At 37.8% G+C, this 23,605-nt stretch overlaps 1 protein-coding gene across 3 annotated transcripts in view; it reads left to right on the top strand.

Moving 5' to 3' along the window:
• The window catches only part of NR3C1 (nuclear receptor subfamily 3 group C member 1), a 74,898-nt gene extending 51,624 nt beyond the window's left edge, over positions 1–23,274 (top strand). For all 3 annotated transcript variants that reach the window (XM_062587081.1, XM_062587083.1, XM_062587082.1), the window contains exons 5-9: positions 3,254–3,532; positions 6,556–6,700; positions 18,393–18,523; positions 21,231–21,388; positions 22,328–23,274. In XM_062587081.1, coding sequence (XP_062443065.1) covers positions 3,254–3,532; positions 6,556–6,700; positions 18,393–18,523; positions 21,231–21,388; positions 22,328–22,480 — 866 coding nt within the window. In that variant the 3' untranslated portion in view covers positions 22,481–23,274. The remainder of the gene's footprint in view (positions 1–3,253; positions 3,533–6,555; positions 6,701–18,392; positions 18,524–21,230; positions 21,389–22,327) is intronic.
• The last annotated feature ends 331 nt before the right edge of the window (positions 23,275–23,605 follow it).

Here is a 23,605-nt window from a genome sequence, read left to right as displayed (position 1 = left end):
CATGTCTTCCCTACTGGGGTTGCTATTGCCAGTAAAGCCTAAAGAAAGTTTAGAGTAGCACAAAAAATCATCATTTTCATTTCAGGGTGGAAAAGAATACATTTTGTTTTAAGACTCTTTTTTCTATTTTTTTCTTCATAGTTGCTTAAAAATATGTATGTTAAAGTGACTTCAAATGTGTAAATTAATCTACATGAGTAAAGCATCTCATATGTATATTTCTTAATATTAAGCTTTTCCATTCCTGTTTGAGTATATGTGAACTCTTTTTAAAGTAGACTCCAGTATAGCTAACCTCAGAACAGCTCTAGGACATGTTGCATGAATTGCTTTTCTGCACGAAGAAAATGAAAACTGGATTAAATTTCAGACACTTGCCACTTTTCCATATGTAGTTTGGAGTCCTTCCAACTATACTTGCTTGCCTGAATTTTGGCACAGAGAGCCCTAGAGAATACTGATTTTTCTGGAGGATGGATATTATATATATTGCTGGAAAAAGCAAAAAAGAAATTGCTTTTTTTGACAGAGAGAAAAGGGACCTAGAAATTCAGCAGTATAGAAAAGTGGAAGAACAAAAGATAGTGTGAAACAGTGAAAAAGAAAGAACTATGAAAGCTGTGATTTATTAGACAAATCTGAACAGATCATAAATTGGTCGTACAGAAGAAGCTGTAGAATGGAGGACTAAGAGGCAGCATAAAGTACAAAACAGACTCAGAAAAACTAGTCTTCTTTTTATTTTGACTATTTTTGGATCACAGTTCAAGAATTACTGTTGTTTAGAAGATAATAATAAATTTGCGTACTTTTTAGACAGTAATTTCTTTTTGAAAAGCCATCAGGAATATCTTAAGTGCATAAAAGATACACTTTGAGCAACTACCAAATAATGATTATAAGCAAACCAGCTAATGAATAGCAAGAGATGAGAAGTCTTATGTTAGTCTGAAGGTCCCTTTCACTTAACCTGTCTTCCAACATACATCATCTTTTCTTCTAGCATCTTTACTTCATGGATTTCCTGATAGAGTTTATGTTCAGTAGCTGCTGCTAGACATCTTCCATGAATTTGTCCAATCACTTTTTGAATATATGCAAGTTTCTGACACTGTTTAGCCCTCTGCTAAGTGAGCATTTCAGCTGGTGTTTCCATGAATGGTTTGGTCTTTCACATTCTATTTACTGTCTAAATTTTCCCTCCAGAACTTTTTTCCTATTCCTCACTATGTTGTTGGCACTTTCATGGATTATGACCACTGACTTCTCCTTAGCACTTCACAAGAGACTGTCTAGCTACCTCATGAGTTTTGACACATTTGCCTTTGGCAGGCCAGCCAACATGGCATCACAGAACTGACAGTTGAATTGCTTGCCACTTCCTGTGATGGTCTGAAGACCCATCCTTTGCATAAGGGGCTATATAGCTGTGTCTAGTGGAGAGGTCCCATCTGTGAGATTGTTTTCCCGTTTACCAACTTTGTGCCACCATGACACAGTATCTGCCTTCATCTGAGCTGTAGTGAGGCTTTCAGTCCTTTAAAACTTAACTGAAGAAATTCTCTGTCCTCCGGAGTTCATTTCCTAAGACTATGAGCTGCCTGCACTGCTTCCATGCATAGGACACGTGCCCAGTGGCAGGTACTTATGTGCTGCACCGCCAGTGCAATGCACTGGGAAGCCCATATGATGTTATTGGGTTCCAGACTGCCAGGTTTTTATTTGTTGGTTTGCTTAACAAAACATCTTGGATGCTTTTATTTCCTTGTTAGGTTTATCTGTTTAGTTTATCTTTAGTGATTTGCCTTAAGAAGTTGACTTTAAATTTGTAGTATTTTTATATTTGAAAAGAAATTAGAAAGAAATACAGTATCTCAACCTTCTTTTTTTGAAAGTTGTAGCTGTATGTCTAAGTCAGGTCTAGTAGCACAGCCTAATAAATTCTTGCATAATGCTTTTTCTCATCAGATCTATTTCCTTTTATTATAATTTAATCAGACTTCTTTGGCTGGAAATTTTCCATACCAGGTGTCAGCGTTAAGCTGAAGGCATGTATTTGTAAATTTAAGTTAAAGCAGTTCATTTGCTTTTGAAAACAAGGATAATGTAATAGGGTGTGTCGGTCAGGGGAAAAACAATGTTCAATAGATTTTGGAGTAGCAATTGCATAATTTAGATGAGAGTAGCAGGAAGCTCCAAGGAAATGACTTTTGCTATTCCCCCAGGAAAACCTGCGTGAATATGGCCAGTATATAAACCTTTGCAAAACTGAAGTTTATGCAAGGTCCATAGATAATTTGTTATCTTTAGCAGTTAAGTTGCTGGAAATTCTGTCCCAGCCAGTGGGAGAAATGGAAGCGGGAGGAATATTATATTCTGTTAATCTACAAAGGTGATAAATTTCTGATCATTAGAGATTCTGCATTGGTCATTAAATTTCTAGTTCTTACAGAGGAACCACATAACATGATATTTTATGTGCTATTTGTCTATTTCTGAAATTCCAGAATAGAAATCAATTAATTAATTAATTGAAAAGAATTGGGTTTTATTTCAGTCTCAGTTAAATAGAATATTCACTTTTTCAGACTACTTCCAAGAGAATTGAAAGCCAAGTAGGAGATTCCATTATTTGACAATATGCTTATAAATTGTTACTTCAGCTTTCTCTAGCTTACAGCTAACATCTCTCTGTGATGTTTTATTTATTTGGCATGTGAATTTTGTGGTTTAATTACTGAAGCAGTTATTTATATGCAAGGGAGTTGGCAAGAAAGTCTCCTCCTGCCCAGCACTTTCCCAAAAATGTTTTCCCTGGCTCCAGAGATTCACTGACTTCCCACCCTTGCCTGTATTCTTTCCTTTTTTTCTACACAGTTTCTCTAGTTAATATATTGAGCAAATTATAAGATGCCTGGTCCTGTAAGCATTTCCGGTTGGGTGTCAAGCTGCTATATGAAGTCTCATTGAAATTTTGCATGTAAAAGAAATGTTAGGATCAGGCCTCCCTGCAAATATTATTTGACACTTTGAAACATTAGGGAAAATACGCCTTTCATTACAACTTATAGTACTTTCATGAGAAACTTAGTTGGCATTGAAGTGAAATTATTTACAATTTTATGAAAAAAATTCTTTAAAAGTTTCAATTGCTTCCTGCAAGCGCAGGAAAATTAAAATAGCTTTTGCTCGTTTTTGTTACTGTGTGGTTACTTTCTGTTATCTAACCTGTGACTTCCAAAAAATTTCCTAGCTCGAAAAACAAAGAAGAAGATAAAAGGAATTCAGCAGGCTAATGCAACGGGAACGAGGGATGCTTCTGAAAATCCTGGAAACAAGAGCATAGTTCCTGCAACACTGCCACAACTAACCCCTACCCTTGTTTCCCTGCTGGAAGTCATTGAACCAGAAGTTCTATATTCAGGCTATGACAGCACTCTGCCTGACTCAAGCTGGCGTATACTGTCAACTCTCAACATGCTAGGAGGACGGCAAGTAGTAGCTGCAGTAAAGTGGGCAAAGGCAATACCAGGTAATATGCAAATACATTGATTAAAAATGCAGTCTTTTCATTATAGTTAAAAGATTGTCTTTGTATTTGGAGTGTTTCAAGGCTTTCACAGATAAAGTTTTAGTAATATCTGAGTTAATGCATGTCTCAAATACTTTTGGGGTGGAAAAGCAAAAAAAATACAGGTGCAAAATTTTTCTTATTAAGATTACAAACGAGGTCTTTTTAGTTGAACCCTTTGAACACTGAGTGTTATAAAATGTTAAAACACATTTTTTTTTTTTTGCGTAATATAGGCAACTAATTTTTAATTAGCTCTAGTTCCACCTCTGAGTTAAATATTTCTTCATTATTTTTAGCAATAAGTTTCTCCTGACTTTCATAGACTGATGCAGTACCCATCCTTTATACTAACTTGCCTGGAGCTGTATTAGTGGATGGTTCTTTTCTTCTGTCCTTCAGCATATCTGTAATCTTTTCATGACTGGGAATAATTATTTAAGTGTCCAGTTCCAGAGTGGAAGTCAAGATGTTCGTTTTCTCTCAAGCATTGAAGCTGTGCTATTAAACTGAATGTCACATGGGGAAATAGGAAGGTGTATTGCTATTATGTCTCCCATCTGAAGACAGAATTAGCAATTACCTTACAGAAGAAGGAAGTAATGTCAAATCTCAGCCTTGGACATAATGTGTATCATCCTGTTGTACATCTGTGGGAAAGGTCAAGGCTACATTGAAGTTGGAGATCAGTATATTACTGACGGAACAAAGACGAGGAATGGTTTTTTTGCCTTCACTTCTAGTCAGTACTCTAAGCGATCTGTTTTCAAAAACCCTAGCCAAACATGCTTTCATAATGCATGTGTTGCCCAACAATAAGCCATGTAACAGGTCTGCCAGCTGAAAAAAAAAAAAAAAACAAGTCTGACTGTGAAATTTATTCTCCCATTTAACGTCATGGTCCCTCTTTTAAGAAAGGGGAAATAAACCTACTAAAAATATTTTTTTTAATAAAGAAAAAGAAAAAGTAGACCCAAATATGCATGTCCAGTGGAGATGTGAGTAGAGAGCTGTATATGTCCATCAGGGCTTTTCTGCGAAGGGGAATTACTCTGGATTAGCTAAGCCCACATTAGGTAAAGCTCACGTGTGTATACTTTCTTCTAGGGTAAGTCTTTAGGAGACCACCTACTATTCTGAAATGCAAATTCAGATATAATTTTATCAAACAGTTTTGTATTCATCATCTTCTTTGAATAGTTTCTCAAAATAGGCAAGCCCTTTATGGTGGAACATATTCGTGAAAAGCCAATCTTAATAATTGTATTAATAGGAACTATTCTTCTCATATCTTTTATAGTCCTTTTTATACTACAAAGGTTCTTTTTGATGAGAATATTTAATTTATATATGTATTTTACCTTACTTCTGTCTATTTTACCACATCAAGCAGACTAACAGTAATCTAGCATTGATTGCTGCGTTCTGTAGCCTGAAATCCTACAGTTAGGATTTTAAAAAACCTTTTCTAGAGGAATGTTTGAGTAGACATTTCAAGACTTGATGCAGTAAGTTTGAAATAACTTTGAAATACCTTGCTGATATTTTAGAAATAGTAACTGTTAGTTACTGCTGTCTCCAAAGCCAAAAGCCTTTTTTTTTGTTCAGACATACCAGATTTTGGGATGTAATAATCCTCTGTATGCTATCTATTTAAACATCTTTAGGAAGCAGAATTGTGTTGAACTCTTGTCAGACACCTAATGAAATTAAGTGAAAACAACTTGAATTTAGACTTTTAATAGCATTCAATGTGGCACAGTCTTTTCTTGTTAAATGTAGGCAGGACATGATGGAAACTACTCTTGGAAATTAAAAGCTGCCTACATTTTAAGCCTGCTTAAGGGACCAATTTTAAGATTTTACACATTTCCTTGTTGCCTTCATTGCTTCCATTCATTCTGTATATTCTCATAAGATTATGAGCAGTTAATGATGATGAGTAATGGGAGGCATCCTTCTAAGTTCAGGATAAAAATACTGTTGAATTAGAAGAAAATTTGAAGTTAAATCATTTATTATCCAGTAGACTGCAGTCTCAAGAAGTAAAAAATACTGTTGTTTTGCAAGCTAGCTGAATGATTTTTAGTTTATATTAAATATAATTACTGTATTTCTAATCCATCTTTAACTGACCATCAGTTCCAGTGATAAGTACACACAACACAGATATTCCAATTTTTTTTAATATTACATTGCCTTCTAATATCTGTAATAGTTACAAAGAAATATCCATCTGACACAGTACTCATCCAGAAAGGCTTTCCGGCTGCATTTACTTTTGTGGATGGGACCCTGAGAATTTATTTTGAAAGTTTTTCTGTTAATGCATATATAATGGATAATGCAAGGTCCAGGAGTTTTTTATGCTACTTTCTTTTGCATATCTTTCTGCGTTATGTGTGTTTTGTATCAAAAACAGTTATACATTCAAACTAGTTCAAGATTGAGTTAGGCTAAAAGCTTCTGTTCAGACCTCTGAAGTCTCGCATGTAGTCTGTCATACTGCCCAGAAAATGTAATGTGAGTTCTGTGGTTGCAGTGCTTAATTTCTGCGTGTGCAAATTTTTGCATAGACCAAGAATTCCCTAGTGGTATGCTGAGTACTTATATATCACCCTGGTAGCTGGAAAATGGTGCTGAAATTCTGCACCCCTTTTCAAGTGCATTTTCTTTCAGTCAACAAGAACTTTCACATAAACCTTTTTTTTTTTTCCTTTTTTCAATAATTTCTTATTTTATTTCTCCAGAAATGCAATCAGAAGTACAGTACTTGATTGAATCAAATGATTGTAATTTGGCATGAATTCTTTCGTTATTTTAAGTGCTGTCATCAGAGTTGCAGAAATTCTTATGAAATACACATTTAAAAATAGTAATATACATTAGTATTACATAAATTGCACTGATGATAACCATGATCCTTAAATTTTTTTTTTTTTTTGCAACTACCACTGTCAAATCTCAATTTTTGTTTCTTCCAGGTTTCCGAAACTTACACCTGGATGACCAAATGACCCTTCTGCAGTACTCATGGATGTTCCTTATGGCTTTTGCTTTAGGATGGAGATCATATAAACAGTCAAATGGAAATCTCTTGTGCTTTGCACCAGATCTAATTATTAATGAGTAAGTCTTATAAGTCATCTTTCCAGTTTGGCAGAGTGATACTAGACTCTGCAGTATTTTTCTGTTTTGTATTTTTGAGGTCAAATCCTGTGTGAAGTGTATCATTAAATAACAAACTCATGCAAGGATCAGAATCGGTTTGTAATTTGCAACATTATTTTCTTTTAACAGATTGCTTTAAGTTTTTAAAGTCATAGGAAGGTACAGTATTTTACACCTTAAGATAATTTTTATCAAGTTTTTTGGGGTATGTGTTTGTACTAAAATGTTCTATATTGTAAACGTTCTTGCACCATTCACTGTAGTTATTAATTTTATCTGAGCCAACAAGCTGAAGCTAAGATTTTTTTGGGATGGGAAGAGTAGTTTGGCAAATTGCATAATATTCTATGTATTTATACTATTGTTATATAAAAGTAGTACTATGTTTCTCTCTTAACTGAATCCTTGATTAGTCGAGCTTTTATAGAATTAATCTGGTTATCTAAGTTTGATATAAAATCTGACTAAAAAGCAAGCTTACGAATGAAAACAGTGTACCTTTTTTATTTTGATGAATTTGGTATCAGTTTTCAAGACGATCTTAACTTGCCAGAATGTTTAGTCATTTTTTCTTGAGCTGAGCATCATTTATTTTTCAAAGTCATGTTGTGTGGTAATTCTGCGTTCTACAGGAACGGAGGAGGGGATTCAGGATTGTTGAGATGGTAGACAGAAGGCTTAATTTGAGGTGCAATGGCTGTAAACATTTAGTGTGGAAATTACGCATAGTTGTATTGCTCCTGAGATACTATCCAGAAGGTGTGGTAACAGATGAGATTAAGTTATGCCTTTCGGCCTCCAATGTGGAGAACAAATACTCCATCTCAAACCCTCTCATACTGGGAAGTATTCTGGAACTAACAGACCATCGTACTGTGCTGCCTTTTACTTTGAAGCAGTTTCTGTGATTCTGTGTCCTTCAGCTCATTTGTAAAAATCATTTTCTTCAGGGAGGTGGGAGAATGTCCAAGCAGTCCTTAATGAACTTTTCAAGTGATCTTTCAGTCTTGCAGTTCCAGTGAGGATAGTGATATCTGTGAAGCCTGTGCAGGCATTTTGTGTTTTGAATTAATTGCTGAAAATAGCCTGTGAATGTAAATCTTTGAGAATGCTGGCTGGAGCCATTCAAAACTTAATTTATCCGTTTACAGATTTCAGTTAGTATGACTAGTATGGTATCACTATGGATTTGCCATTTCTCTTACCTATTTGTGGGGACCAAGACTATTTAATATGACTATACAGGGGCTTTTAAAGCATACATCACAAAACTTTTTCATCATCAGTTTCACAGACAATAATTTGAAAAGAGGTACAAGTGACAAGGTGTTACTCATGCAGAGTATTTCAGAGTTCTTAGTTCTTATTGGACTTACAGCTCAAAGTTGAGGTTGCTTTACAAAGCTGCAGTCCAGAAAAGAAGCATAGGAAATATGGTATGCTACAGGGTCTGTTGGTAAATGTTTGGGAGTGGATTATGAAGCTGTCCTGTCACACAAATAGCAACTGTTTTCTGGTTTATTTCATATTTTTGAATTTACTATAGCTTTTCCTTACCTATTTATTTGTCTTAATTTTTCTATCCTTAAAATGGAGGCAATACTAATCCCTTTAGCTTTTCTTTTTTTTTTTCTTTTTTTTTAAGATAGTAGTCTTAGTATTTTTACTCCTATTTCATTTCAATGTCACATGTCCCAAAACTTTTCTGTTTTTTTAAAAAAAGCTAATTCTTGTATTTTCTGTGAGATTAGCCACTTATGTTTCAGACCTTTCTAATTGCATATATACTTATTCCCCATAATGTTTTCAGTGTAAGTATTTGCTGAAGCTTTTATAAATTTGAATCATTTATTTGTAGTAATTATTTTGTTTTAAAAAAAAGGTGAGAACAGGAGATACATGCCCATCTCTACTTACGTTTATTAAAATCCCTAGAATATCTCTCTAGCATAAAATAGTCTTCGTGTGGTAGAATTAATTCAAATAACGTGCTGTTGCTAGTAAGAGTAATAGTATCTAATCTACTTTAAGTCAGAGGTCTCCTGCTGTTTTATCACAATGTCAAAACCACAAAGCTTTTCAGTTAAGAATGTTTCTGTATTCTCTAAAAAAATGTGCAAGACTTACCCTATTCTGCAAGACTTATTCTATTCTGCTAAGAATTCCCATTTTTTATTCTAGTTAGGGGTTTGATGTATAGATTTGTTTATGCGAAATGACATTCATTTTCAGTACAACACATGTACTGAGAGAACTGCAGTTTCTTCTGATTTCTCCCTCAGTGTGCTGCAGGTTCCCCATAAATCTCTCTCTGGTTTTAATTTTGTATATACCATTTGTCATTAAAATACAGACACATCTGAGTTAAGCATGACAAATACTGAATAATACATGAAACCATTGCATAAGTTATAAGACAGTTTATGAAGCACAGCACCTTCAGGGAAAACCAGAAGGGAAGTGCCATTGGGGAAACATTATTACTGATGCTAAAACATGGGCAGGAGAGGCTTCATGTACACTGAGAAAAAAAGCACTTGGACTTTAGTAGTCTTGTGCACACTCTCTCTACCTGATGCATCATTCAAATGGTAGTTCAGACACACAGCATCCTCTAAGAGCCGTTCTAGGTTTTATTCAGTACCGAGTTAAAGATGGCATCACTGATGCCACTGAGACACATCTTAGTGATCTTTCATCCAGCCAACATTCATACCCCATTAAAGCACTTGACTCAGCTTTGTATTCATGGTCTGCTAGAAACAGGTCTGAGGTAGAGGGTAGGTTGACTTTATTTGATGTGAGAACCAGATGTTTATACAGTTACCAGTAGCTGCTGTGTGTGTAACAGAATCAAAACTGTAATATTTATTGCCTGAAATTTAGGATCAGGGTCATTTTTACAGTTAACTGAAGCTCTCTGCATCAGATTTTTGGCTTCGTATTGAATAGTTTCATATTGCAGTGTAAAGACAAAGAGACATAAGTTGCTCAAACTTTTAATTTGGGGGATCTGCAAATGACATTTCTACACATCTGTTCTTTATATGAACGTTTTTCATTTGCAACTAAGATTTTATTTCGCCTTCATATTAATTCCAGTTTCAAGACATTTCAGTGGAAAAATGGAACAAAATTATGTATTTCTTTATCCATATTGAATTAGAAAATAATTCCAAGAGGTCTTCTCTCTCTTCAAGCTTCAGCCTTTAATTTGAAGATGTATTTATTTTTCTTAAATGTAAATATAAACAAGTTGAAGGGTAAAAAAATAGTTCTTTTCTTAAATGTATCTTCAGCGTTGTATTTTTGTTAAGATTACATTATTTAATATAATTCTAAATATATTGCCAAAGTCAATTCTAGTGTCAAAAAACCTGAGAAATCTGTAATCTCTGTTAATATATATTCCCTGTTTGAAGTTAGCTTTTGAAGTTAGCTTTTGGAAATAGTTTCCTGAAAATACTGATTGTCAGTGATCACACTGTGACGGTTAAGGAATGTGACTGATGCAAGGGAGGAGACTGCAGCAGGCATTTCTAACCAGAAGTGTTGTTTTGGTTTGTAGCATTCTTAGGTTTTATGACGAACAACCTAAATCAAGAAACCAAATAGACATGCAGCTTGTAATCACATTATTTCTTTATCACCACATTTCTTCCTTTGTATTTTCATTACAGTAATAAACTAGAGCCAGTCTCGAGCTACTTCCTTTGCAGCATCATTACCTGTAGCTTGCAGCAATGTAATACAGGTAAAGTGTTCAGTAATATGAACGTAGGAAAAGTTGCTGAGAAGTTGTTGTAGATTATCTCCCACTGAGAGAACTAAGGTCCCATCCTTACTTTTAGTAAGCATAGAGGGAGTAATTTCTACTAACAAGGAATGCAGTCTGTTCAGCTCTGTTACTTCTATCGTTAAAGACAAGGGCAAGAGCCTGTATTTTGATTGTTTTCTGAGTGCTTTTTTAGAAGCATTTGTTTTATTCAGTTTCTGAGTTTTGAAGATTTGTCCTACTCATGTTTGGGTACCACTCAATATTTTGAGCTTCAGGAAGAGAAACTCTCTGCGAAGGATTCTCAATGCTTGAGGATCTAAGCAGACATAACTGTGCTATTTTTTAGGACTGAATTCTCTGTGGTAGTAATAAGTCCTTCTCTTGCTCCATGGCAGAATCTGAGCATCATTAGTCTTTCATGCACTTTTCCTTACACCAACTCTGTGCAGTATTATCCCTGTAAGATTATTGCTGCTTTTTAGATATGGAATAGCAAGATTCACTTGTTCATGTGGACAGTCTTCAGGCAGCCCCATGCTGCTGGGCTGTACATAAAGAATCTGTCTAACCTGTCAGTAATTCTGTCATCCTACGTTTTCAGCTAACGGATCCTTAGCATTTACAAATACCTTTCTTGTGAAGGCACAAAAAACTTCACAGAAGTCAGTGGACATGTTTTGCTTAGAACTTAAGTAGTTTTGTTATAGTGCTGAATGCCACAATTCATTCATAGTTATGTAGATCACTCCATAATTGATGTTCCTGGAGTACCGTCAATGTACCCTATGGTGGAAAAGATAACTAAACTCTGTTCTTCAGTCTTAAGCTGGCAGCCTAGTTGTTTGACCAGTCATATTCTAAAAATTGAATTCCCTATTGAATATTTCATGTCTGTACTTTTATCATTTATTTAGGAGGAAAAAAACCCCACCAAAATGCTGTTTATCACATTTTGGTTATCCTGGTAAGATTGGGTAGGATGAATTATAAAGTTACTGTGCTATGAAGATAAATTATTTCCCCAGCATTTGTTGCAGGAAGGTTCACCATGGCAGAGCTGTAGTTGTAAGCTTTACCTTACTGATCCATAGTATTATGAATAGCATTTTCCCACTTTGTGTGCTTCATAAAGGATGAACATATGAATTTCCTTTGCTTAATGTTCACGTGAAAGTAGAAATGGAAAACAGTAACTCGAATGCTACATCTGTAAACTTAAGCTTTTAATTTATCTATGAAACCAGGAAGAGGGGGAAAATGAGTTTCTGGAGATCCGGCTATCATTTCTGCAAGAACATAAGTCACTTTGACGTTATGCCTGCCTCTGATTTTTCTGTGCTCCTAGCTATTCCCGTTAATCAAAGTCTTGAAAAGAAGGCCTCTATCTTACTCTTCAGCTCTTAGAAGCTAAATAGTGATAGCTGGGCTTGGGGTAGTCAAAGTAGCTTGCTGCAGATGTTCCTCTGATGAGGCAATGAAAGTAGAATCATAGATTCAGTAAGGTTGGAAGGGACCTCTTGAGATCATCTAGTCCACCCCCTCCCTGCTCAAGCAGGGTCACCTAGAGCATATTAGCTAGGGTTGCATGCAGGCGGCCTTGAAGATCTCCAGAGAAGGAGACTCCACAACATCTCTGGGCAACCTGGTCCAGTGCTCTGTCACTCTCACAGGGAAGAAATTCCTCCTCATGTTCAGGTGGAACTTTCTGTGCTTCAATTTCTGGCCATTGCCTCTTGTCCTTTTGCATGGGACAACTGAAAAGCGTTTGGCCCCGTCCCCTTGACACCCTCCCTTCAGGTACTTGTACACATTGATGAGATCCCCCCTCAGTCTTCTCTTCCCCAGGCTGAAGAGGCCCAGCTCTCGCAGCCGTTCCTCGTAGGGCAGGTGCTCCAGCCCTCGGATCATCTTCGTAGTCCTACGCTGCACTCTGTCCAAGTAGCAGTGTTTCACTCGGCCACTTCCAGCTTTAGAATTTAAGGAAGGAATAGAATAAAGGACTTTGAAAAGCTGGTGATGGTAAACCTAGACAGGGCAATGGGAAAGATTTAATGCTCTCCTATATCTAATAAACTGCTGAAAGGCAATTGTTGCCTGATCCAGTTCCCACCTCAGTTGATGGGAAAAAATGCCAGAGTTATACAGGCACAGCTTAGTTCTGTAGTTCGTAAAACTGGCATTTCTTTCCACAACTGAATTCTCTTCAAAGGAAAAAAGTAGTATGAATAAGCCATAAACAGGTTTTCCTCTTCAGACAGGTAGGATGAAAATAATAATAATAAAAAAAAAAAACTCGTGTTCTGCTTTTAATCAAGACCGAGACAAATGTATTTTGAGTTACTCTAAGGTTTTGGAAAATACTTTAAGTTTAGATTTCTGTACTTCGTTTCTGGGTAGAAATAATATGATTTAGTGGATTAGTGTCTGAATATTCAATAAGCTCATCATTTTACATTTCAAAACAAAAATGATTTATTATGTGGATGTGTCTATATCAGCTGACAATTTTATATGTAATACATGTTTTATATATATAAATCAAGTTGTTGAAAAGTTTGGCAGCTCAGTAAACCTTAGGCTTTGGACCATCATCTAGTATTTGGGGACTGTAAAAACCTGTGATTTTGTAGTATTGTATAACTGTGTCCACAATTTGTGATTCAAAACATGCTTTTATTAGAGTTGGCACTATTATTATATCAGCTTAAGGCCTCCCATTTGTGTCACAGTGCACGTAAAATTACAGTGAGGAGCATTTAGCAATGTACAGCTGCATTCATCAGATGGTGAACATCATTTAATTGCTGCATAGCTTCAGAAAGAAGCTTTTAAAAGTCCTGTGTCTTGGATTTTTGACTGTGTTTGCACGCTCATCATCTTAGCTCTTTGCTGTTCTTAGGTCAAATCCTTGATCTCACTTGTCCTTATAATAGTGTATGCTATTCTGAATAGCTGTACTGGCATTATTTGAACAAAAGGGAAAAAAGCTTTTATGGCTTTAGGAACTGTGTTTTATCAGTTGCTATTCCCAGAATTTTTTAACGTTCGTTTGTAACTAATTCTGTGGAATCAGTATTGTCTGTTTTTCAGAATACCAGTGTTTTGTTTACTGAATTTATTCTTTCATAGACCTAGCAGATCTAAGTGACTCACAGTAGTGTTGAAAATCCTCACATGCTTTTGTCATCAACACTCATCCCACACAGCATGCGCCTGTACATTAAGTGTAGATTACATAGGCTGTCACCAAGCTAAAACTTGCACCTGGTGCCTAACTTGTGCATTCCTTTCTGAGATACCTGATGAGAAAGAGGAGGAATACTAGGTGGTTGAAAACAGACTAGAGGCACAATCGCATCTTTCTGAAGACTCTGCAAAGTCAATACGTTTCTGTGCATGGTTTCTACTAAGAAAAAATCGTGTGCAATGCCATCACAAAGTACAGTACCTATTTTAATAAGCTTAGTACCTAGTACGAGCCCAGAGGTCGTAGCTCTGCGCCGGGAGGAGCATCCTTCCCCAGCGCCCTCCGGCCACCGTGTCCGCTGCAGCGGCTGAGCTCATCCAGGCATGCGTGCCAGGAGGTCGCCGAAGGGAACGTCTGGGACCTCTTCCCAGGTTGTTTTCTAGCGTTAAGGACTGTCTACTGCCCGGTGTCCCTGTGCTCTGACGCAGCCTCAGTCTGTTGCCCTCCAGGGCATAGTGCAGAGCTCAGCTGTTTACTCAGGCTTGTCTGAAGGGAGGTGTGTTGGGTTTTCCTCTAGTTTTCTGAGGACTGCAATTCACATAGCCTCGGTATTTCCAAAAAAAATATGTCTTTGTATAGATTCTCAGACTTGTGGTGGTGATTGCATTTATAGCAGATGGAAATAAATGACAGGCTGATCCATTTCATAATATTTATTATAACCTTCTGCCCAGAAGTGGTAATATTTTTACATGAGGAAAACTGCTGGGCCTTGTCATGGAATGCATTTAAATTACTCAATTTGAGATATGTAAGATGCCCTTAGATACAACCCAAAGGAGTTAGCAGAAAATTTGCCAAACAGCCAAATAGTGCTTAGTGCTTTATGTCAAGTGCCCTAGGAAACATCTTGCATCTGAACATCTTACTGTGTGTGACATACCTTGTGTGTACTTTGCATTCTTTCTGTTAGTCCTTGATTACTGACCATAGTGCCCTAGGTTCAGGTCTGTACATGCATGTGTACAGCTGTAGATACCATTTTTGTATAGTTGTAGATACCTTTTTTGTATAGGGTAGTGCCACAGATAGTCCTAGTATGCTTTGGAAGTTGTCGTCCAACAGCATGCATTTGGAAATGAAGACTTTTCTAGACTTGTACTAATACTTGTTTTTAATAAGGTTTATGATGCTTTCCAGCATGCTTTTGAGGTTATATTATGTAATTCTTGTGTGGGGCTAAGGAAAGGAGAAGTGAAAAATCATAGAATCATAGAATCAGTAAGGTTGGAAGGGATCTCTGGAGATCATCTAGTCCACCCCCCCCCTGCTCAAGCAGGGTCACCTAGAGCATGGTAGACAGGGTTGCATCCAGGCGGGCCTTGAAGATCTCCAGAGAAGGAGACTCCACAACCTCTCTGGGCAACCTGTGCCAGTGCTCCGTCACTCTCACAGGGAAGAAATTCCCCCTCACGTTCAGGCGGAACCTCCTGTGCTTCAATTTCTGCATATGGCCTCTGGTCCTGTCACACGGGACAACTGAAAAGGGTTTGGCCCCATCCCCTTGACACCCTCCCTTCAGGTACTTGTACACATTGATGAGATCCCCCCTCAGTCTTCTCTTCCCCAGGCTGAAGAGGCCCAGCTCTCGCAGCCGTTCCTCGTAGGGCAGGTGCTCCAGCCCTCGGATCATCTTCGTAGCCCTATGCTGGACTTTCTCCAGTAGCTCCATGTCTCTCTTGTACTGGGAAGCCCAGAACTGGACACAGTACTTGAGATGTGACCTCACCAAGACTGAGTAGAGGGGCAGGATCACCTCCCTCGACCTGCTGGCAACACTCTTCCCAATGCACCCCAGGAGACCATTGGCCTTCTTGGCCACAAGGGCACATTGCTGGCTCATGGTCATCTGTCATTCGCCAGCACTCCCAAGATCTTCTCTGCAGAGCTGCTTTCCAGCAGGTCAGCCCCCAGCTTGTACTGGTGCCTAAAAGCATTATCCCTCCCTAGATGCAGGACCCTGCACTTGCCCTTGTTGAACCTCATGAGGTTCCTCTCTGCCCTGCTCTCCAGCCTGTCTAAGTCTCTCTGAGTGGCAGCACAGCCCTCAGGTGTGTCATCCACTCCTCCCAGCTTGGTATCATCAGCAAACTTGCTGAGGAGGCACTCTGTCTCCTCATCCAGGTTGTTGATGAAAAAAGTTGAACAGGATGGGACCCAGTACTGAGCCCTTGGGGATGCCACTAGCCACAGGCCTCCAACTAGACTCCACGCCACTGATGACGACCCTCTGAGCTGCTGCCTTTCAGCCGGTTCTCAATCCACCTCACTGTCTGCTCATCTAACCCGCACTTGCTGAGTTTCTCTAGGAGGATGTTATGGGAGACAGTGTCAAAACCCTTGCTGAAGTCAAGGTACACAACGTCCACTGCTGTTCCCTCATCTACCCACCCAGTCATTCCATCCTAGAAGGCTATCAGATTAGTTAAGCAGGATTTCCCCGTGGTGAATCCATGCTGGCTACTGTTGATCACCTTTTCCTCCATATGTCTGGAGATGACATCCAGAATGAGCTTTTCCATCCCCTTTCCAGGGATGGACGTGAGGCTGACTGGCCTGTAGTTGCCTGGGTCCTCCTTCTTGCCCTTCTTGAAGACTGGAGTGACATTGGCTTTCTTCCAGTCCTCAGGCACCTCTCCAGTTCTCCAGGACCTTTCAAAGATGACGGAGAGCAGCCTGGCAACAACATCCCCCAGCTCCCTCAGTACCTGCGGGTGCATCCCATCTGGGCCCATCGATTTGTGGATGTCTAGCTTGCCCAGAAGGTCTCTAATCCTTTCCTCCTCAACCAAAGGAAAGTCTTCCCTTCTCCAGAGTTTCTCCCTCACGTCCAGGCTGCAGGATTCCTGAGGGCTGCCCTTAGCAGTGAAGACTGAAGCAAAGAAGGCATTCAGTAATTCTGCCTTCTCTGTATCCCTTGTCACCAGGGCCCCCGCCCCATTCAGTAGCGGGCCCACATTTTCCCTAGTCCTCTTTCTGCTGATGTATTTGAAGAAGCCCTTCCTGTTGTCCTTGACATCCCTTGCCAGACCCAATTCCAGCTGGGCCTTAGCCTTCCTCGCTGCATCTCTGCGTACTCTGACTGCATTCCTGTAATTCTCCCAAGTAGCCTGTCCCCTCTTCCACAGTCTGTGTACTTTCTTCTTCTGTCTGAATTTGGCTAGAGCTGCTTGCTCACCCATGCAGCTCTCCTGCCCCTTTTGCTGCCCTTCTTACTCATAGGGATGCACCGCTCTTGAGCTTGAAGGAAGTAATGTTTGAATACTAGCCAGCTCTCCTGGACCCCCCTTCCCTCTAGGGCCTTAACCCATGAGATTCCACCAATTAGGTCTCTGAAGAGCCCAAAGTCTGCTCTCCTGAAGTCCAGGGTTGCAATCCTGCTTGTTGCCTTACTTAAATCATAGCGTCTTTGGAGGAATTGGTGCAACTTCATAACCAAATCCCACTCGTACATTATAGAGGGGTTTAAGTGGATTTGGGGGTTTGTTTTTTGTTGTTGTTTTTGTGGGTTTTTTTTAAAGATTATAACATTGAATAGATGTTTTGAAAGTGGTGATACATCATTAAAGAAAAATAAATTACTAACATCACTGCAGGGAGATGGGATAATCACTTCATTTGAAACATGTACCTTTTCTCTCCAACAGTTTATATGAAAAGAGTTCATATTATACATAAATCTCTTACGCCATTCAAAATTAATCTGGCCTTGATGCTTATTTCCACCAAAATTGTAATCCTGCAGTATTCACAGTAGCTAATTATAACAGCACATGTTAAGAGAACTGTTAATTCAGCTGAGGTACTAAACAAAAAGAGGAGTTCCTATCTTGATGCAGGGTTACATTAAAATAGAAAAAAGGGAAAAGGAAAATAAATCCATAAATACGGTGTTTGTCATCTTGATTCCAAGTAACAGCTTTCCAGGATTTTCCTTGTTGACATTTCTTTCTAGCTGTGGTTAGAAACTTTATTGTTACATTATATAGGTAATAAAATTCAGTTGCAAATGCAGAGCATCTCTTTAAGAACATAAAAAGGTACAAGTGAAAGAATAAAGTCATTTTGAAAATAGGGAAATTAAGAAAAGCTGATGTCACTAGTGAGCTAGTATGTGTTAAGATTAGGTGGAATTCTCAAAGGTATTGAGGAGAACTAGAAAAATAGAAAAATCTCATCTCTAGTGTAGTGTATCATTTCATCATGGCTCTTTAAACCACTAAATACTTTGGGGCTGTCAGACTTGGAGAATTTTGTCAAGCAGTGATTGAACTTGATTTTTGCATGAAGCTAATGATGAACTGTCACAAGTTGTCCATTGATAAAAGACAGCGCTTACTGATCAGTCCTTGTTGAAGACAGGCTTCTTTTATAATACTGGGATTGAATACCTCATATTCTAGTCATTGCTGTTCAAGGCCACTGTTTATATGTGATGACCAAGACATTTGCCCTAAATGAGTTTACTGGAGAAAATAGAAGATTCTTTTTCCATAAAATAGATGAAATACAAGCTCATCATTTGCTGCTGCAACCCCCACTGCTCTGGAATGAAGCATGGAAAAATTTAGATTTTTTTTTAGAGATGTAGACATTTAACTAATTTTTATGCTCTTGTTTCTCAGGCAGAGAATGAATTTACCCTGTATGTATGAACAATGCAAACATATGCTTATGGTTGCCCGAGAGCTGTCCCGCCTTCAAGTGTCATATGAAGAGTATCTTTGCATGAAAACATTGCTTCTCCTCTCTACAAGTAGGTGAATAGTTAAATATATATGCAAACAATGTAAGTTTATCTTGCCAATATTATGAGCTCTCCATCCATAGTTTAATAGTGTGTTAGGTATCTGACAGCAAATAAAAGCCACAACGTTCCAATTTGAACCTGACCATATAGGATTACTGAGGGAAGCGCTGCTTTTAACAGATAGAGCAAGACTTTTGCTGAGTCTTCTTCATGCTAAGATATTAAGGGTTATATTCAAAACATTGCAACTACAACAGGGAGGCCTAACTCAAGATTGCAGTTAAATCTTCAAAAATCTTAGATTCAATAAGCCTAAACTGGGTGAGTGGCTCAAAATCTCAAGAAATAGGCAAATCTATACTCTCAAAATCTTAAAAAAAAAAAAAAAAAAAAAACTACGTTCTGGTCCAGTGAAGCTGCTCTTCCCTTCCCTCCTCCCAAAATTTAACTCCCTCAAAAGTTAATTAAAAACTGGTTGTTAAATCCAACTACAGCTTTTTGTATTTGTAACTAAAAAGTGTGTGGTGGATTTTTCATACATGTCATAAGATGTATTTATATAATTGAGTATGTGATGGTTTTTACGTGTTTTTCGATGAAATACACTAGTTATAAAAAAAACATGATGTACTAAAATTCTATGGGTCTCTGTTGCATGAAATGTCAAAGTACAGTGTCAAAATAGTCCTTTTTTAGAATATATGCTAATATGAAACATTATGCAAATAATTTTCACAATGTTAATTTTATTTTTATTCAGTATTCATATTCATTTTTACCTAGTGATTTTTTTTCTCTTTATGGGCTGTACAGTGGTAACTGCCTAATGACCTCAGTTTTAACTTTGGCTCTATTGCAATCTAGAGACTTGCTTAAAGTAATAAAGAATCATGTTTCTGTGTATGTGAACAGACATGCATCAGTAACTGTGTCTTGCACAGTTCAGTCTGAACAATTAAAGCTGTGTGTCTATCTGTACTGGAAAATTTCCATCCCATGTGACATTTCAAGCATCATGTTAATACCCTCAGTTCCAGAGGGCTGACAAAGCTGAATTCTGAGGCAGTGACTGTAGTTTTCCTGGAGCTGTTGCTGCTTTTATTCGACAGAAAATTATTTTGTTTTAGTATGGTGACAAGGCATTGTATGGTAGTATGCTTTAAAAGCATCCAGCAATAACACAGTACAAGTACAGATTTTTCAGGACAGACAGTTTAAAAGCAAATATTTTAAAGTTTAAAGAGTTCATAATAGTAACAACCTAAATATTCCTCATCTTTAAATTTTTCTAGTCAATAAAGCATTAAGTCCTTTAAACAAATAAGATATTGGTAGTCTCAGGCTTTTTGCCTTATAAACTCAGGGGGATCTTGTAACCAAACAGTGTCTGCACTGTGAACCAGAGAGGTCGTGGATGTGCACAAGGAAGGAGGCCAGGAGAAGCGAGTGGCTGGTATTAGCCCCGCACCGTTCGGGCGGGCCAGGCAGGACCCTTCCCGGGCAGCTCGCCCCGGCAGAGCCCCCGCAGAGCTTCGCGCTCCATGTCCAGAACTGCGACAAAGGTCCTTCCGAAAGGAAACCTGCCCAGTCTTAGCTCCACACTGTTGTGTGTTGTGTAAGATGTTTGAAAACGAAGATTTAAAGCAGTTTTTAAAATCTCTCCTGGCAATTCCTCAAGTGTTTTGGATGCAAGGCAGGCCATTCAAAGATCAGTGGGTACGGTGCTCAGCATACCATCCTACATACAGTAATTGTCTCCCTCTGTAATATGCAGAGTTAAACATTTTTGAAATCTTACCTAATTTAAAAAGAAGATTTTAATCAGATCAGGATAAAGTGTGTCACCTTTTTAGTGGCCTGTCTCCACGGTGGCCTCCTCTTTTCCTAGCAGTCAACTTTCTTGGTTCTCTCTCTTCTTCATCTTTAGTTCTTCATTCCTGTCACTTCACCAAGGTGATCTAGGCTTTGAGTCAAACATCTTCAAGACAACTTGCATCCATATGCCTAATTTGTTTACTGTTCACTAGCTCTTGACTTTTAGAAAAACCTTACTAATAAGGGAACGTGGGCACAGGGACTTATCGTTGACTTGAGTTTGAATACAGACTCCTCCAGGTTTCTAATCCAAGGCTCCTTGTCCATCCAGTGCCATCCCGCCTTCCCATCCCTGTTTCAAAGAACTGCCGAAGACCTCATTCCTCCCCAACTGCTCCCAGGGTTTCTGCACCAACAGTCAGTTTGTTGTCCAGTCTTTGTTACTGTCTTGCCTGGACACATTATTTGATCCTTTTTTCCCCCCCCTCTACACACACAGTTTTCATGGAATCTTTCCAATTTTGCATTCTTTCCCACACATTGAGAACGTAGAAATTCCCAGCCCTACTTGTTCTTTGTCAAGGCAGTTCCAGTCCTCGGTGTTGTTCCCTCCCATGCTCTGGTTCTCTTCCCTCTATTTGTTGTTGGGTTGGTTTGGGAGATTTTTTTTTTTTTAATTTTGCTAGCAGGGCCAAGGCTATTCATCCAACTAGTCCTCCAGTCTCAATTTCCTCTCATTTTCCTTGCATCTCAGCTGTACTTTGATTTTGTAAATCAAAATTTAAGTCCTGGATTTATTTTTCTTTTGGCCATTTTTGTGCAACTAATGTAACAGAACTTACATAATGACACAATCCATAGCTCTGTAATGTCTTAAAGCTTGATGTCAATGTTACAGTTCCTAAGGAAGGCCTGAAGAGTCAATCTTTGTTTGAAGAAATTCGTATGACATACATCAAAGAGCTGGGAAAGGCCATAGTGAAGAGAGAAGGGAACTCAAGTCAGAACTGGCAACGATTTTATCAACTGACTAAACTGTTGGACTCTATGCATGATGTGAGTTTTAAAATGAAAGCTGTAAACATGCTAGGTAGATACGTTTGGGGATATTGCAGTAATCTCTTCTATTCTTTTTTGTATTTAAAGGGATAAATACTGGGAGGTATGCTCCCCTACTGTCCAACTAGAGAAGATTAATTGAGAGAGATTTACTTTGTGTTTTCAGAGTACTTTTGGACTTTACAGCAATTAATTTTATAATTAATTTAAATTAAAATCTCTTCAGTTTTTAAAACTAAATCTCTTTAAAATGTTTCTTTAAAATGGCTTAACTTAAAATTAAATTACTTTGTAATTGTAGGGGAAATCTGAAGTTTCAAAGCAGTATTGTCTCAAAGGCAGACTTCTCAAGAATCTATGAAAATGTTTGAAAGTGTGTTAAAGTAATGAATCAATGCTATTTTTGGTATTAGTAGTGGTTTAATTTTGCAAAGATTTTCATAGTTCAGGCTGTCTCCTCTTGTGCTGTGTACCCTAAATGGTATGTATTGTCCAAAGTAGTCCACGTAATGGTGAAACTGGGAGGAGAAGCCTTGTGTTCTAGAAGTCACTTCTTTCTTGTTGGTTTACCAAGCACCTGAAAAGAGCTGGATCAAAATCCTATTAAGATTATCCACATCTGTATTATTTATATGCTGAAATGGGAATCAAAACACATTTTTTTCAGTATTTTTGAAGACCTTGCAAGGTCTATTCACGTGTTCTATATTAGAATGGCATGTACAAGACTTACCAAGTAAGATGAGGATAACTGAGTGCATCTGCTGAGCATTGCAGGTATTATCTGAGTAGTGTGCAGAGTACTTAAGATAGCTGTCAAAATAGTTATCGCCCTGGCCTGTGACTTGCAGTATAGGCATAAGAAATGAAGATCTAGATTAATAGTTCTTCTGTATGCATTCCTATGAAAATAATTCTTTGCTTTATCACTTGTAGGTGGTTGAAAATCTTCTGAGCTTTTGCTTCCAGACATTTTTGGATAAATCCATGAGTATTGAGTTCCCAGAGATGTTGGCAGAAATCATCAGCAATCAGATACCAAAATATTCAAATGGAAATATCAAGAAGCTCTTATTTCATCAAAAGTGACTGCCTTAATACAAAAGGGTTGCCTTAAGAAAACGTCAGATGATAGCTTTTTTTTTTTTTTAAAAAAAAAAAAAAAAGAAAGTAAAAACCTATCAGACTCATTAATTTTGTCCTTGCAGCGGTGTTTCTTTTGTAATTATGCACTACATGTGGTTTACAGAGGGCCAAGATTTAGGCTATAGAATCAGCGCATTTCTCACATTCAAGAAAGAGTCGGGGAGAAAGGAAAGGAAAATAAATCTTATTTGTCAGAGATTATATTTCTCCCCCTGTGCAACAAACATGGATGCATCAAAACCACCGGTGACAAGCTCTGGGGCTGTGTTATGAACGTTCTGCTAATTAATTTCTGCAGTTGGCTGGAGACAATTTTCTAGGCTTTTTTTCTTTTTTTCTTTTTTCTTTTTTTTAGTAAAGTGTTTTGGAATTTTTTTTAAAGTTAAGGTAGCATTTTGGTTTATGCATGTAACCTGAAGAAAGTTTACAAGTGTATATCAGAAAAGGGAAGTTGTGCCTTTTATAGCTATTACTGTCTGGTTTTAGCAATTTCCTTTAACTTTATATACCGTGAACTAGGCTTGTTCATTTTTTCTTACATAATTTTTTTGTAATACTTCAAGATGCCTATTGTACAGCTGGTTTTTTAAGGTGGGGCAGCTCGTAGCTTTCCTAAATGACCTCTAGTCGTTAATCCTTGAGTATATTCATGTGAAAATGGGTTGGGCTTTTCTAACCTAATAGCTTTCAACTGTCAAAGAGACCGTAAAAATTAGGCATTTTTTTTAAGGGTCAGGGTGGGTGGGAGAATACTCTCAAATCTACTTTAAATAGATATGAATGAAATAAATACTTTTGGTATAAGTGCAAAAGTGTTGGATATGCAGATTCATAGAAAATTAACCCAGTCCTAACTGGATGTAAATGAGCAGGTTATTTTATATATTAAAAAAGCCTGATTTTTGCATATAATGCAACAGCCATAACTTTAAGAGTCATGGGCTGCATTGATGCCAAGAAGATCAGTCCTGACTGCCCATCAGGAAATTTTCAGGAAAATATGCATAGCTTAAGAAAAGTTTACTTCTGTGTGGAGAAACTCACATTTTCTATACAATTAAATCTATC

Source organism: Rhea pennata, chromosome 14, assembly GCF_028389875.1.
Source record: "Rhea pennata isolate bPtePen1 chromosome 14, bPtePen1.pri, whole genome shotgun sequence".
Taxonomy (NCBI): Eukaryota; Metazoa; Chordata; class Aves; order Rheiformes; family Rheidae; genus Rhea; species Rhea pennata.
Note: the sequence above shows the minus strand (reverse complement) of the source record. Positions and strands in the feature narration are given on the sequence as shown.